This window comes from Aplidium turbinatum, chromosome 15 (assembly GCF_918807975.1).
Source record: "Aplidium turbinatum chromosome 15, kaAplTurb1.1, whole genome shotgun sequence".
In the NCBI taxonomy this organism is placed as follows: domain Eukaryota; kingdom Metazoa; phylum Chordata; class Ascidiacea; order Aplousobranchia; family Polyclinidae; genus Aplidium; species Aplidium turbinatum.
The window spans coordinates 3,896,667-3,911,815 of NC_137486.1; the positions used below are offsets into that span (position 1 = coordinate 3,896,667).

The following is a 15,149-nucleotide window of genomic DNA, read 5'->3' on the forward strand; positions in this document are numbered from 1 at the left end:
CTGGTTTCGGGGGGCTTGATCCCTCATAGCCCCATGCTGGGTGCGCTACAGGCTTAAAGTACGGTACTGTAGATTTAGCTTCAAAATTGAAACTTATCGGCGCCAGACAGGCTTCCAGTTGACACGTGACAAGGATTGCGAATATAGATTATTATGCTTGTGCCATATGATACTAACAGTTTGAGTGCAAAAAATCTGTCTACTGTATGTTACGGAAAGTTGGCTCAGCATACTCTCAGCTCAAAAAGCAACTCGTGACTTTCAATTGTTTCCTATCAGTTTCCTTTTAGTTGTGTCCTGTCTGGCCTATAGCCTCCAACCGTTTTGGATTATACAAAACATCATACTTTAAACATACGGCAGCCTTTTCAATAATGCAGTTGTCACAACTATAGATTATTGAAAGGTTTTCCCAAAATAGCAACGGTCGACATCTAGTTTAGTGTCTGGAATGTTAGACTTATTTTGAGATATGTTTGAGGCGACGGTTTCGAAAGTGAAATTATTATTTTTCCTCAGTTCTGGTTTTTGAGATGTGGTATGGCCTACTCCTATGATGCCAGATGATAACGCCTGTGATGCTAGCTAAAACGTTCGACCTACGAGCAGCTGGATCATCTTCAATTCAGTCAAGGCAAACAATACAAATGACTAAAACTATGAAGATGAGAAAAATTAAAAAGTTATACCACTGTGAAGAAAGGCGTTCTTCCCGGCTATCAGCACAAGGCTGATTACTCACTAGCACAGCGAGCTGCAGTGACGCTTCGCTAACCAGAACGGTGTAGCTTCCACGCCAGCCATTGAGACCTCCAATTAAACGTTTAAGTTATTTTGGCAGCCGATTGTAGCATCGAATAGACAGCGATAGACACGTGTTTCGCCCATGAGGCTGGGCTCATCAGTATCGCACCGTATTCTTGCCACTTGAGTAATCGACCGCCGCTTTACCAGTCAGTTTAACTCTTATCTTTGTGGAAAGAAAGAGCCAACAAAACCAGCAGGTGCCAGGGGTAGGTCAATGTGAAGAAAGGCGTTCTTCCCGGCTATCAGCACAAGGCTGATTACTCACTAGCACAGCGAGCTGCAGTGACGCTTCGCTAACCAGAACGGTGTAGCTTCCACGCCAGCCATTGAGACCTCCAATTAAACGTTTAAGTTATTTTGGCAGCCGATTGTAGCATCGAATAGACAGCGATAGACACGTGTTTCGCCCATGAGGCTGGGCTCATCAGTATCGCACCGTATTCTTGCCACTTGAGTAATCGACCGCCGCTTTACCAGTCAGTTTAACTCTTATCTTTGTGGAAAGAAAGAGCCAACAAAACCAGCAGGTGCCAGGGGTAGGTCCTACCTACCCCTGGCACCTACCTACCGACCTACCCCTGGCACCTGCTGGTTTTGTTGGCTCTTTCTTTCCACAAAGATAAGAGTTAAACTGACTGGTAAAGCGGCGGTCGATTACTCAAGTGGCAAGAATACGGTGCGATACTGATGAGCCCAGCCTCATGGGCGAAACACGTGTCTATCGCTGTCTATTCGATGCTACAATCGGCTGCCAAAATAACTTAAAAGTTATACCACTGTTACGTTAAAAAATTGGTGGATATTTACCAACAACAAAAAGCAACATAAAATGAAAAGCAGCAAGAAAAGCAGCATCAAATCTGAATGGAAGTCAAATAGGTCTACCACCAGACCCTGTTTGTTCATCCCCGACGCCGACACTAGTCCCATCGACCTGGCATTACAGAGACAGACCTGGGTGGGTCTCAACTTTCTTCGTAGCCAACGGGTGTTGCGTTACCGCTCATGCACCAATAGAGTAATGGCTTCTACCTCTTGTTGTGAAAATTTTGCTGAGAAACAGACCGCAGACCACATCATCAATGACTGTACCATCTTTAGCCTCCTAATGGAGTGGAAAGTTTACTGCCTTGGATGATGAAATCACAGACTGGCTGCTCTCTAGTAGCCTTCCAGTGTAGTCCGGAACATCGTGAACTTGGGGTACCGTAGTTAAAGAATAAACCCTCGGCCCCAGAAGCTCATAAAAAGAAATCAGCGTTATCACCAAATGTGTTCATAAAAATATTTATTTTTACTTATGTACAGCTTTGATAGGTATAAGTTTTAAACTACGTTCAAAAAACATAAACTATGTTTCAACACTGTGACCTTCTAATTGCGGAAGTTTAATTTGGGCGAGAAATTTCCAACTTCTAGCAAGTCAAACATACTTCTACTCACTTTTTCCCAACTGAAACGAATACGATTACAGCCTACTGACACACATTATGTTGTTTTCTGTTGTTGATAATGACGGAGTCTAATACTTTTCACGTTTAATGACACAGTTAATTTACAGATTTGTTAACAGGTTTGTTGATAACAAAACAATGAAGGTTTATTCATTACTTCTGTTGTTTGTATATGCTACTTTGACCAGACAAGTAGATAGCCTGCAATGCATGTTCATGGAAGACATCTCATCAAGCGGAATCAACCGAGCAGAATACGAGGAACATAGCATTGAAGAAGGTTCTTGCAGAGGAGATGAACCCATCAGTTGTTATCGAATTGAAATAAAACTTAAATTTACCGACGGAGGTGAAGGTAAGTTAGCTGCAAACAATTAAAAATCTGGGCTGTTTGCATAGAATTCCTTAATTTTAAATATTTTTTTTTGTTTGGCTTTTTTTCATCTGAAATTTAACTTTAAAATTAAGTAGGTCATGGAAGATGATCAGATTGAATACCCTGCTTTATACATGAGTAAAGCTGTTTAAAGCAGAACTTTTTGATCGAAAAATGCAAAACTTAGACAAATATCAAAACAATACTTTATCAACACCTTGAAACAAGATAGGCCTACCTGAAAATTTGGAAACCAAACCAAATTTTTCGAAAAGACCAATGCAATAAATGCAATCACTTCTAAAGTTTGCTTCAATGTCAGATGTTATTAGAACAAGGTTTGGAATAGGCTAGATGTTCTAAAATCGTTGAAAAAAATCCTAACAAACTCTAAATGAATAAAACAGGTAGGCCTTTCTATATTTCGTGGCCGAAGCCTCTTTTTGATTAAACTATAGGCCTACCTGCCTTTTCCTATAATCATGGCCGTTAAAAGCATAATTCGAGTCCAGTATACCAAGCCGATATGCAAATAGCCTCACAATCCTTTTATTACTGTGGAGACTTTCGGATGGACTGACCGGACAATGTCTTAAAACTAGAAATATCCCGGCTAAATGGACGCATGACAAGCCGATGTATGATCATTGATCAACAACGGATCATAATAGCTATAAGCTCTTTTCTTTCACTTTCAACAAACGACTTTTTGTGGCTTGAAACAAATTTAAAGTCTTAATCATTAATCCTATAAACAGCTACTTGTTGGTATCAACTCGAGTTTCCAAAACTGTTGCACTTTCGAACAGTCGGCTGTTACCCTTTCCAAACTGGTCGTATTTCTTCAGTTTGAGATTCATGGTTTATATTCAACATCAAAGCAGAAAAAAACAGTTTTACTTGCCATAACATAGCTGGGTCTGGAAAAAGGTAGAAGAGACAAAACTCGGACGTTAAAGCGTGCCCGAGAGATAAATGCTTTACTTAATAGGCCTACAAGGAATTTTGGCACAGTCGCAATATCTTGAGAAATAGATTGAAGCAACTGTGAAAAAAAAAATAAAAAATTGGAGTTTAAAAGAAAGAAAAAAATATAGGCCTACAAAAAGTTATTTTCCAACATTTCCAGGTAATTCCGGGAGTTAAAAATTTAGTCTGCGGGAGTATAATAATAATGCTTTTATTTGCCCCCATTGCGATGAGATCCAGTACGGTAGGCTTGCGATATAACACTGCGATATAATAGACGACAGGAAGCAGCGAAGTGACATATAGTCTTCGAGTCAGCTGCTCCCTTTAGTTTGCCAGTGTCTTTGCCAAGACACAGCCGCGTGCTCTGGAGCGGTGTCGAACCCACGTCCTTTCGAACGTCGTGCAGACGTTCTCACCACTCAGCTATGCAGCCGACAAACCAAATAACAGAAAGCCTTTTTAAAACACACATAAAACAAACAGAACTTTCAAACATGTCATCCTAGGCGAAACTGTGTGCTCTGGTACTGAACAGACGCCCTGGGTACCGTGCAAACTTTCTCAGTTTCAGGCATAGCCAATGCTCGATGGTAGTTTCGTATAAACCACTTTCACGCGTGGAGCTCGTCTTTGAGCCAGTAATATAACCAACAGTAATATAACCAACAGTATTATACCCTTACTTGCAATAAAATTGAACATTTTTTCATAAATTGTATTTTCAAAAGTAATAAAAAGTTTAACGTTTTGCTTCCATTACATTGTTTCAGGGGTTTTTACAAACGGTGCGTGCGGACCCTCTGTCGATTGTCCACTTGTTACCTGCCATGGTGCAAGAGGTTGGTCACCGGACAGCACTTTCATTGCATCTACAGGGTATGTAGTTGAAGACGATGTGCACTAGAATATTTTTATGAATGAAAAACATCAGACTTTCTTTATAAAACAAATAGCAAGTTCTAGCAAGTACAACATCGACATTTGTGAAATTTTTGCTTTAGTTAAAGCTGGTTTTGTTTTGACATGAGATGCATCTTCTTCGTCGTCGTATGAGCTGTTCTTTCGGACTATATGTTTGGGCATGAGGTCATCAGCCAATCGACAGTCTCGTCATCCAGGGCCTTCAGTCCAAGCGTTCCATGTGGTGGTTGATGGATTGGGCAGTCATGGACGACATGATCTACTGTCTGGTCTGTGGCGCCACACTCGCAGGGAGCCAGGCCCCATCTGCACATGTCTAAACGAAAGCGACCGACGCCGGTTCGTAGGCGGTTAAGCCGGACCCACGCAAGTCTTGCGTGGGACATTCCCGGAGGGTGGGGATCGACGTCGGGTAGGAAATCACGGAGTCGGGAGGTGTTGTTTTGCCACTCCATGTTCCATGTGTAGTTCGTCCAGTGTGCCGCACTTATTCCAAGATCTTCAACGTTGTTCAGAAGCTGTCGTGCGGCGGGCACAAATGGACGTCTTGATTTCAATCGCTGCTGTCCTCCAGGTAGGCGCTGGAGTGTACTGTGAAGGAGGTGGCCGGGGTCCAGCGCGCGACGAGCAAAGGAAATCATGGCTCCTTTACGGCGAAGCTCAGCAGGTTGGATGCCTGCAAGGATGGGAAGGCAGTCCGTTGGAGTGGGACGCAGGCATCCAGTCACAGTGCGTAGTGCGTCATTGATGGCGGTGTCAATGTGGCGGGTGTGAGAGCTGCGGCACCACAGTGGTGCGCAGTACTCAGCGGTAGAATGGACAAGGGCCAAGGTAGCTGTGCGAAGGGTTTTCGCATCAGCTCCCCAGCCGGAACCCGCCAGCCACCTCAAAAGTGCAACGCGCGCAGATAGTTTTTTGCGCAGTGACTCCAGGTGTCGTCGGTACGTGAGTGACCTGTCCAGGGTTACGCCGAGGTAGGTGGGTTCGGCGCAGTAGGGGAGGTGTTCGTCATCGGTGGTAATGTTGATCTCACGTTTTGCTTCCTTGTTGTTTAGATGGAAGGCCGCCGACACTGTCTTTGCCTTGCTGAGCTGTAGCTTCCATTTCTGGAGATATGTTGATATAGTTGACATGTCCTGGCTTAGGTTCCTCTCCATTGACTGCCAATCTCCGGCTGGATGCAGGAGAGCCAGATCGTCTGCGTACGCATACTTCCTGGAGATGGTGTCAGGCAGGTCATAGATGTAAGTGTTAAAGAGGAGGGGAGCCAGGACAGAGCCCTGTGGGACGCCGTTCCTGAGTCGACGTAGTCTACTTCGTCGGCCGCTACCGGTGGAAAGGGTAAAGCTGCGGTTTTGCACAAGTTCCATAATCATATGGACCATGTGCCTGTCAGGAAGGAGACGGAGTAGTTTGCAGATAAGGCCGCTGTGCCATACAGTGTCGTAGGCAGCCGTGAGATCGACAAACACGGCACCAGCCTTCTTTTTTGCCGAGAATCTGTCCTCGATGTCTTGGGTCATCAGAGTAACCTTGTTCCCGAGGGAGCTGAGGGTCTATTATCGGTTCGACACGGGCGTAGATAAGTCTCTCGAGTATCTTGAAGGGGATACAGAGCAGAGAGATGGGGCGGTAGCTCTTCGGATCCCCTGGGGGCTTCTTCGGCTTTGGGACTGCAACCACTAGGGCTCTTCTCCAGATTCTTGGGATGTGCAGGTGACGCAAGCAGCAGGAAAAGAAGTCTTTTAACCAGGACCTCATAGAGGGGGCGGCATGAAATGCATGTGATTTCCGATCAATTTGCTGTAGTAAGGAAACTGAAATTGATACAGATTTTCAGGAAGATGTTTCAAATTTAACATTATCTTGAGCCTATAACAAATCCAACGCAGTGATTTAAGTGCAGCTGCATAGTCGGCTGCTGCTGGTCAAGTGGCCAAGTCGGCTGCATAGCCGAGTGGTGAGAGCCCTGGAATGGCAATCGAAAGGGTGCCGGTTCGACACCGCTCAAGAGCATGCGGCTGTGTCTTTGGCAGGACATTTAAAGGCATGCCTGAAGGTGGACACGAAGATTGGCTTCCTTGCCTTCCCGTCCACTTAATCTAAATCTTCAACCACCAGGTGTAAGCCTGGATACGACAAACAAAAATTTAAGTTATCTGCCGAAATGTTATACATTTAAATTTTCTTCAGTTGAAAAATGTCGGTGGTAATTTAATGTTATATAGCCTATTCCTGTTTGTTATCTTAATGGAATGAATTTTTATAACTTAGTGGGCCAGGATTGATACTTGAAGATGAACACGCACATGGCGTCCTTGCCTTCGCGTACACTCATCTGAAGCTTTAGCTATCGGTCATAAAAACTCATCCGCTAAACAATTATAAAAAAACGTCTTTATTTTCGTTTCAGTGAATGCGTCTTTGATTGCTGCCAAACAGACAACTGCAACAACAAAACACTATTTGCAAATCCTGTAACTGCCGTGCCCAGAGATAGTACAAACATTAACCTCGCACATAAAGTTTCTACTGTACCTACGCATGCAGTTTCTACTGGATACACAAATGCAGTTTCTACTGAACACACAAATGCAGTTCTTACTGGATACACAAATGCAGCTTCTACTGAATACACAAATGCAGTTTCTACTAGACCTACAAATTCGGTTTCTACTGGACACACAAATGCAGTTTCTACGGGACACACAAATGCAGTTTCAACTGGACACGCAAATGCAGTTTCTACTGGATACAGATATATAATGTCTACAGATGGAGGATCAGCCAGCAACGTATCGGACAAGATTGTGATATTATTGCTCATACTTGTTGCAATGAGCGTTGCTCACCAAATGCATTGAAACTGTCTGCCCATACAGGAAGCATTCATTTCAAACTTTGATAGATTTGAAACTTTCTGTGCTTTATCCGCAAGTTTTGAACGAATTGTTTATCAATTAACTGAGGACTGTCCATTTGCAGTCTTTTAGATTTCACATTGCAAGCGATTTCATCGGCCGAAACCATTCGTCAAACCCAAATAGCCAAGACAATGGGGCTGGTAGGTTTTGCTTCACTTGCGATTTTATTTTTTCCGTTTTTGCAGAGAAAATGATAAAACGTTGCAAGAGACGTTGCAGATGGCCTGGATGTAACGCTCGCCTGAAATATAAGATAGATTCTATTTGAATAAGAACCTTTGATGATCCCAATAAGGGTGAAATAGCCTGTTAAGGTTTTTAGTGTATAGCAACTGTAGCCTATATGATGCAGTACTGTATAATTAAAATAGCAAAGTGTCAAGCACTGACCATCAGAAATGCTATACTTGACTGACATTGAATCAATGTAAAAAAAGAACTAATTTGCTGACTGAGAAGTGATTTTTTCGAAAGTTACTCTGCAACGCAGGGTAATGTTCAGCAGCGTAGGCTACTCATCGATCAGGTACCCACTTAAACATGACAATTCCCTGTAAGACCAGTAAGACACCGCCAATCAATCAGAACATATGTTTAAGCGACTACCGTTCAGTTGTGACTCCTCCAGAATTCAGCCAGATAGTTGATTCTACTTTGAACTTTGGTAATTACTGAAAAAAGGAGTAATGTCAAGGGTGGGAATTGAAGCCAACTTATCGAGATGTATTTCCTAGCATTGAACCAGTAGACCACGTTAGCTACGGCGCAACGTTCACTGATTTTATTTTCAGAAATGTTTGAGCTTTTTTTCAGCTTTATCTGTAACTTTCTGATTGGTTGAAACGCAGTTTCTGTAACTTTTGATTGGTCAAATGATTCATTTGTCTGACTAAAATTTTGTATGTTTAAGCGCTTACCCATCAACAACAGAGGGGTGTTTGCTTTTCTTCATTTAGCATGGAAGTTGAGAATCAAGCAATCGGATTTCACAAGCGTTGCACCGGTCTCATGGTGTAACGGTTAGCACTCAGGACTTTGAATCCTGCGATCTGAGTTCAAATCTCGGTGAGACCTAACATTTTTTATTTCTTACATTTTTGAGTCGCGTATTGGCAATTACAGAAAAATATCAATATCAACAAACAAAAAAAGTAATACGGATGGTAGTTGAATTGATGCATTGGAACAACACCCACCCACAGTATAAAACTTGATGTCTTGCTTTGCTTTATTTTTTTTTACTGTAGGCTACTAGGCTATGCCTAATGTCTGTGGTGTTTATTCATAAATTGATACAATTTTGGTAGAGAGGTGATTTTTTTAACCATTGTTTATAAATTATTCATTATTCACAGAGATGGGCAAGATCACCAGTATTGGTGATCTTGAAGATCAAGATCACCAAGAATAGGTGATCTTGAAGATCAAGATCAAGATCACCAAACTATGTGATCTTGAAGATCAAGATCAAGATCGTGATCTTAAAGATCAAGATCACTTTCAAGATCACTTTTTGTGTACTTGAAAAAAATGAAGTTTTTGATCAATGATGTTGCAAAAAATAATTACTATAAGCAACCTGGGTAAAGGTGTATAGTTGGTATTGCTAACTTTTACTTTTAACTACTCGATCGCTGGTCCAAGAGCTGTAATAAGTTAGTGACTGTTGCTATTAAGCCTATCAATTTTTGACGTAGTTTGCGGAGAATCGCAACGTCACACCCAAGGCCGAGGTTAATTACAGCAGTTCTGAAAAAGTCACAAAATTTGCAATTACATTTATACTTTTTATTTATAATAAATAAATAAAAATAAACTTTGAACTGCATCATTTTTTACCAAAGTTTTGTCTGATTCATGTGGGAGTTTTTATACGTGTTACTAAGTAGTTTTAACTTTCACTGTATTATGTTAAAGTTTATTGCACCATTTATCCATCTGGCAACGTTGATACTGTTGTCTGATATCAAAAAAGTTCAGAGGTTTGCGGTCAGACAAACCGCTCCATACTCAGACCCTAAACAAGTCTTGGTCTGGTTGAGTTGCTGCAATAAACCACTTTACATGACTATAAACTCGGCTATACTTTAAATTTTTTAACACCGCCATTCTAGACTTTTGAAACATCTAAAACTGGGTCAAAGAAAGCAAACATTTCTTTAAAATTCACACATGGAAATTGTGAACAAAGTTAAATCATTTTTTATTATACGTCAACATAAAGTAGTACACGGAAGTTGACTTCTTTATTATGACCAACACAGAAAACTTTTTCAATTTTGAAATGGCAACACTGACCAGATCAGATGGAGACTTTATATCGTCTTTTGTTGGACACATATCACATTAACAGTGGCTTAATGTTAGTAGTTGCCACTAACTACTTTGTACAGTACGAGTTCTAATAAAATGCCTCTATCTAGTAAGTAAACTTTAATTTTAAAGTGATCTTGATCTTATTGTTCTTCAAGATCAAGATCACACAAAAAAAGTGATCTTAGATCAAGATCAAGATCACCAAAAAAAAAGTGATCTTGAAGATCAAGATCAAGATCTCTGATTATTCATAAATTGATTGGGGGAACCTTCATCCTCGGACTAAGAAAACTTGTTTGAGAGCTTAATCCTGGCAGTTTCGCATAATTGTGGAGGCTGTGAACCATAGGTAGGAGCTGAGATTGCAGGGGGTGCGCTCGCACTCTCAAAGTGTTAAATCTGTCGAGAATGCGGACAAGTTTGATAAAAAATATGAGAAAAAAATTTCAGCATATTTTACAACTTCCATTATAATTGAACTTAATTTTGATTTTTTTCGAACAATCAAAAAAAAAGAAAAAAAGAGAGAATTTCGACACACCCTGATTAACGTAAAGTCAATAGAGGATCCGCGTAAAGCAGATACAAATGCATCTAATTTAGTGAAAAAAATTGAATGCAGTAATATTGACGACCTTGAAATGTTAATTGTTGCTTTGATATTTCACATGTTTTAATATTGATCTGTGACATTCAAGAAACAAATTTATAGTTAGTTGGTTATTAGGGCAAAAAATTGTGGACGCTTACAAGTATATTATCAAAAGTACAAGCTATTTAAGGTATAGGCTCCAATATCGAAAAATGCCATAAATGCACAAGTGGCACTACTATTTTACATTCATCAAATGCTGGGATTTGCACAACAATCTAACCTCTTAGTGCAGTGGTTCCCAACCTTTTTTATCCGGTGGACCCTTTTAGTCGATATTCAAATCTAAACTCCCCCCCCCCCCATAAATTCAGTTTGTTAAAAACTTGTTTACATTTATATTTCAATCTAAGTCTTGGAAGATAAACTAAACTTTCACCGGCAATAAGCTTTCTAGCCGTACGCGCTGCACAAGACCTTCTGGCAGCCTCTGGTGGAAGCCCTAGCAAACAGTGGTGCCACGCTGCGTGGTGTGAACAATGGTCAAGCAGCACATCCCCACTTCGCCAAGTATTCAGATCCCCGCCCGAGAGCCAACTGGGCCATGGCCTCTACTGACTTGCCTCATCAAGGCGTAACCGTTTGCTCACTGGTGTTGGACGCTATGGTGCAGGCATGTTGCTCTGGGGCTTGGCAGAGAGTGCTGCTTGTGATTGTGAAGAAATGCAGACGGCAGCCCACATTATCAAGGATTGTCGGCTATGCAGACCGGTAGGCACTTTAACGTAGTACACTGCCCGAATTCCATATAACGTATATGACATTACTGGTGTTTTAGTCACAATTTTTCTCATAAACTCTATTGATTGCAGTCACTACGATCCTTCTTGCACTCAGTTCAGTTGCAGAAGAAAAATCAGTATTAGCAGAGGGTGGGAAACGAACCCATGCAATCGAAATTACTACTACTCTGCCTTAACCCATTAGGAAACGCTGGTTGTGGCGATGCATTCAGTTAAATTTCTTTGTATCAAAATCTTTCGATAAAGACGGTTGAATCGTGTTGAGTCATGTCACGCATGATAGCGCTAGCAACATCAGCGATGTCGTATGTCACGCATGGTTGCGGTTACCTTTTCGGGCAGTGTAATACGTTAAAGTGCCTACCATGCAGACCACCTCATGGTTTGGTGGCCTAGTTTTTATCGGATGACACCAGGCAGTGGCTAACCAACGGATGCCCTGACATATAGCGACAACACGAGAGAAGAAGAAGATATTCCTTATTGTCATACTAAAATAATTTAATTAATAAAGAACGTTGCTTAAAAGTAGTTTATTCAAAAAGTACATTCAAAATATAAGAGTCAAATTAACAGTTTGTTTAACAGTTTGTTAATTCCACAGTTTGTCAATTTAACAATCATGCATTTAACAGTTTGTGTGAAGCTTCGGATTATTTTGTTTCCGCAACTCGTGAAGGTGGTGGAAGAGCATTGGAAAGAGCACAACAAATATCATTCTCCACGTCTAATCTATTTCTCTGTTTTGTTTTCATTTGCAAGAGTTAAAAAACCTAATTCGCATGGATAAGTGAAAGCAAACGAAAGGATACTTCGAATAACTTTCTCTGCCACTTTGGGATAGGATTTACACATTAATGGCCAAAATCCAGTGATTGATTTTTCTCTGAATAAGTCTCTTGCGCAAGAATTCGTTTTGAGTTCTAAAAAGTCATCCTGCAATTTATGGGGAAGTTTTTCCATCAACAATGTAAATGAATTTCGTATTAAATCAAGGTCATCGTCATAAATCAGGAAAATATCGAATGAATTCCAGTTCTAATGCTGTGAGATGTTGCAAAATCGATTTTTTTCCAACTCTGGAAGAACTTGTTCTTTGCCGTCAACAACTAGCAAAGATCATGATTCTTTAAACATGTTCAATTGTTTATTGTAACTTTTCTCTTTCAATTATCAAGCTTGCTGGTGAAAGCTTCCAAAGCATCTTTAAATGCTGCGCGGTAGCCTACTGGCATCTGCTCTTGGAAGGACCACCCAAGCCAGGCTGGTCGAGAGATAGAGGCCAGACAAAATGTAGTCCTCCCGCAACCAGGACAGCAGAGCATTCTAGTACCTTAAGAGTTAAGACACTTTCGGCATACCTCCAGAGATGGAGACTGAAGCTCAGCGAAACCAAAACAGTGACGACAGCCTTCCACTTAAACAACCGGGAAGCAAAGCGCGAGCTCAAGATCAGCACCAATGGAAAAACCCTGCCCTTCTGCCCAAACTCTAAATATCTAGGGGTAGTCCTGGACAGGTCGCTCACTTACCGTCAACATTTGGAGTCACTACGCAAAAAGATCTCAACACGCACAGCTTTGCTAAGGCGTCTGGCCGGCTCTGGCTGGGGAGCCGGAGTTGATACCCTGCGCATTGCCACCATCGCGCTAGTTCACGCTCCAGCAGAATACTGTGCACCTGTCTGGAGCCGCAGTGCCCACTGCCATCAAATCGACACTGCCATAAACAACGCCTTGCGTATCGTGACAGGATGCCTGCGACCTACACCATCAGAAAATCTCCCTGTCCTTGCAGGCACCTAACCAGCTGAGCTTCGTCGCGAAGAAGCCATCCTGTCTCTCTCTCGTCGCGCTACGAACCCCAACCACTTGCTCTACTCAAGTCTCTACGAGTCTATGAACGAGAAACCTCTGCAACTGAAATCGAGACACCCATTTGTACGTGCCGCACAACTCCTGATGAAAAGTGCTGAAGACCAATCCATCAGTACGGCTACGTGGGCAGACCACCAATGGAGCTCGGAGTGGAAGAAGAACTCCTCAAGACTCCAAAGTTTCATCTCCGATACCAGCCACCATCCAACCGGAATGCATTTGCCAAGGAAGGCCTGGGTGCGGCTCAACCGCCTGCGTACTGGCGTCGGACTATTTCGCTTCAACATGCACAAATGGGGGATGGCTCCATCCGCGATCTGTGAGTGTGGCATGGAGGAACAAACCGTAGACCACACCATCTGTAACTGTGCCATCTACCATGCGCCAAATGGTGTGCGTGGTCTGCGTGAATTGGATGACGAATCAATTGAATGGCTGCTCGACACCTGCCCAAACATCTAGACCGCGTCGCCGCCACTGCCCAAGGGTGGTAAAAGGCAGAGCCCCTCGACCCTTGAAGTGGCGAAGAACAAGGTTCAAACGAAGAAGAAGAAGAAGAAGAGTTAAGACAATCTCCTCATGACAGTGACATAAATCAATCACTCTCTTCCAACCTGCCTTGAGCCAGCATGGAAGCAGTAGCCTACAGCTTGTAAATTAACATGGTATCAATATGTTAATGGCTCATGGATACAGATAACGCATGTTGAAGCGCAATCTGCTTTAAACGGAGATGGTAATTTAATATATACCGTATGGTGTTTTTCCCTTGCATTTTCAGATTTAGATTATTTAATGGACCAAACATATCAACAAAATAAGCAAGGAATCTAATCCATCTGTCATCATTCAGCAATGAAACAAATTCCAATATTCTTTTTAAAGGTAAGCTCGTCTCTGCGCTCAAACACTCGCTTGGTTACGTTTCCTCTTGAAAGCCATCGAGTATTTGCATGAAACACAAGTAGGCCTGCGTGATGGACTGCATCCATGTCAGTGCACAGTTGCTTAAATAATCGGCAAATAATCTCCTCTTTAACGCTCTAGTTTAAGCCGACTTACTAGGCTTTAAAAGGTTTACAATCCTGAAACCAAATTCCCCCTTAAAAAATGCAAAATTTCCCCCTAGTGGGGAATTCCTCCCCGGTTGGGAACCACTGTCTTAGTGTAATTAATTAAGAATCGATTTCGCTATAGTAGTAGCATCTTCAGCCACGGCCTACTAGAACACGGCCAAACATGTTGCTATTTGGGAAAATTTCTAAGAGTCTTAATTTGAAGAAAGGCGTTCTTCCCGGCTATCAGCACAAGGCTGATTACTCACTAGCACAGCGAGCTGCAGTGACGCTTCGCTAACCAGAACGGTGTAGCTTCCACGCCAGCCATTGAGACCTCCAATTAAACGTTTAAGTTATTTTGGCAGCCGATTGTAGCATCGAATAGACAGCGATAGACACGTGTTTCGCCCATGAGGCTGGGCTCATCAGTATCGCACCGTATTCTTGCCACTTGAGTAATCGACCGCCGCTTTACCAGTCAGTTTAACTCTTATCTTTGTGGAAAGAAAGAGCCAACAAAACCAGCAGGTGCCAGGGGTAGGTCAATGTGAAGAAAGGCGTTCTTCCCGGCTATCAGCACAAGGCTGATTACTCACTAGCACAGCGAGCTGCAGTGACGCTTCGCTAACCAGAACGGTGTAGCTTCCACGCCAGCCATTGAGACCTCCAATTAAACGTTTAAGTTTTGTGCCAAAATAACTTAAACGTTTAATTGGAGGTCTCAATGGCTGGCGTGGAAGCTACACCGTTCTGGTTAGCGAAGCGTCACTGCAGCTCGCTGTGCTAGTGAGTAATCAGCCTTGTGCTGATAGCCGGGAAGAACGCCTTTCTTCACATTGACCTACCCCTGGCACCTGCTGGTTTTGTTGGCTCTTTCTTTCCACAAAGATAAGAGTTAAACTGACTGGTAAAGCGGCGGTCGATTACTCAAGTGGCAAGAATACGGTGCGATACTGATGAGCCCAGCCTCATGGGCGAAACACGTGTCTATCGCTGTCTATTCGATGCTACAATCGGCTGCCAAAATAACTTAAAGAGTCTTAATTGTT

At 42.3% G+C, this 15,149-nt stretch overlaps 1 protein-coding gene and 1 non-coding gene across 2 annotated transcripts; both read left to right on the top strand.

Moving 5' to 3' along the window:
• Positions 1-2,372: 2,372 nt before the first annotated feature.
• LOC145784812 (uncharacterized) lies at positions 2,373-7,905 on the top strand. Its single transcript, XM_082596655.1, has 3 exons — positions 2,373-2,616; positions 4,380-4,485; positions 6,944-7,905. The coding sequence occupies exons 1-3, from the start codon at positions 2,400-2,402 to the stop codon at positions 7,392-7,394; spliced, it is 774 nt and encodes a 257-aa protein (XP_082452781.1). The 5' UTR covers positions 2,373-2,399; the 3' UTR covers positions 7,395-7,905.
• Positions 7,906-8,456: 551 nt separating this feature from the next.
• Positions 8,457-8,528, top strand: Trnaq-uug (transfer RNA glutamine (anticodon UUG)). Its single transcript has one exon. It is a non-coding gene; the product is annotated as a tRNA-Gln (tRNA).
• The last annotated feature ends 6,621 nt before the right edge of the window (positions 8,529-15,149 follow it).

Excerpts from the sequence above, each read along its gene's own strand:
- LOC145784812 (XM_082596655.1), top strand. The coding sequence starts at position 2,400 with ATGAAGGTTTATTCATTACTTCTGTTGTTTGTATATGCTACTTTGACC. Across the intron at positions 2,617-4,379 it reads ATTTACCGACGGAGGTGAAG|GGGTTTTTACAAACGGTGCG; the intron begins GTAAGTTAGCTG and ends ACATTGTTTCAG. Across the intron at positions 4,486-6,943 it reads ACTTTCATTGCATCTACAGG|TGAATGCGTCTTTGATTGCT; the intron begins GTATGTAGTTGA and ends TTTTCGTTTCAG.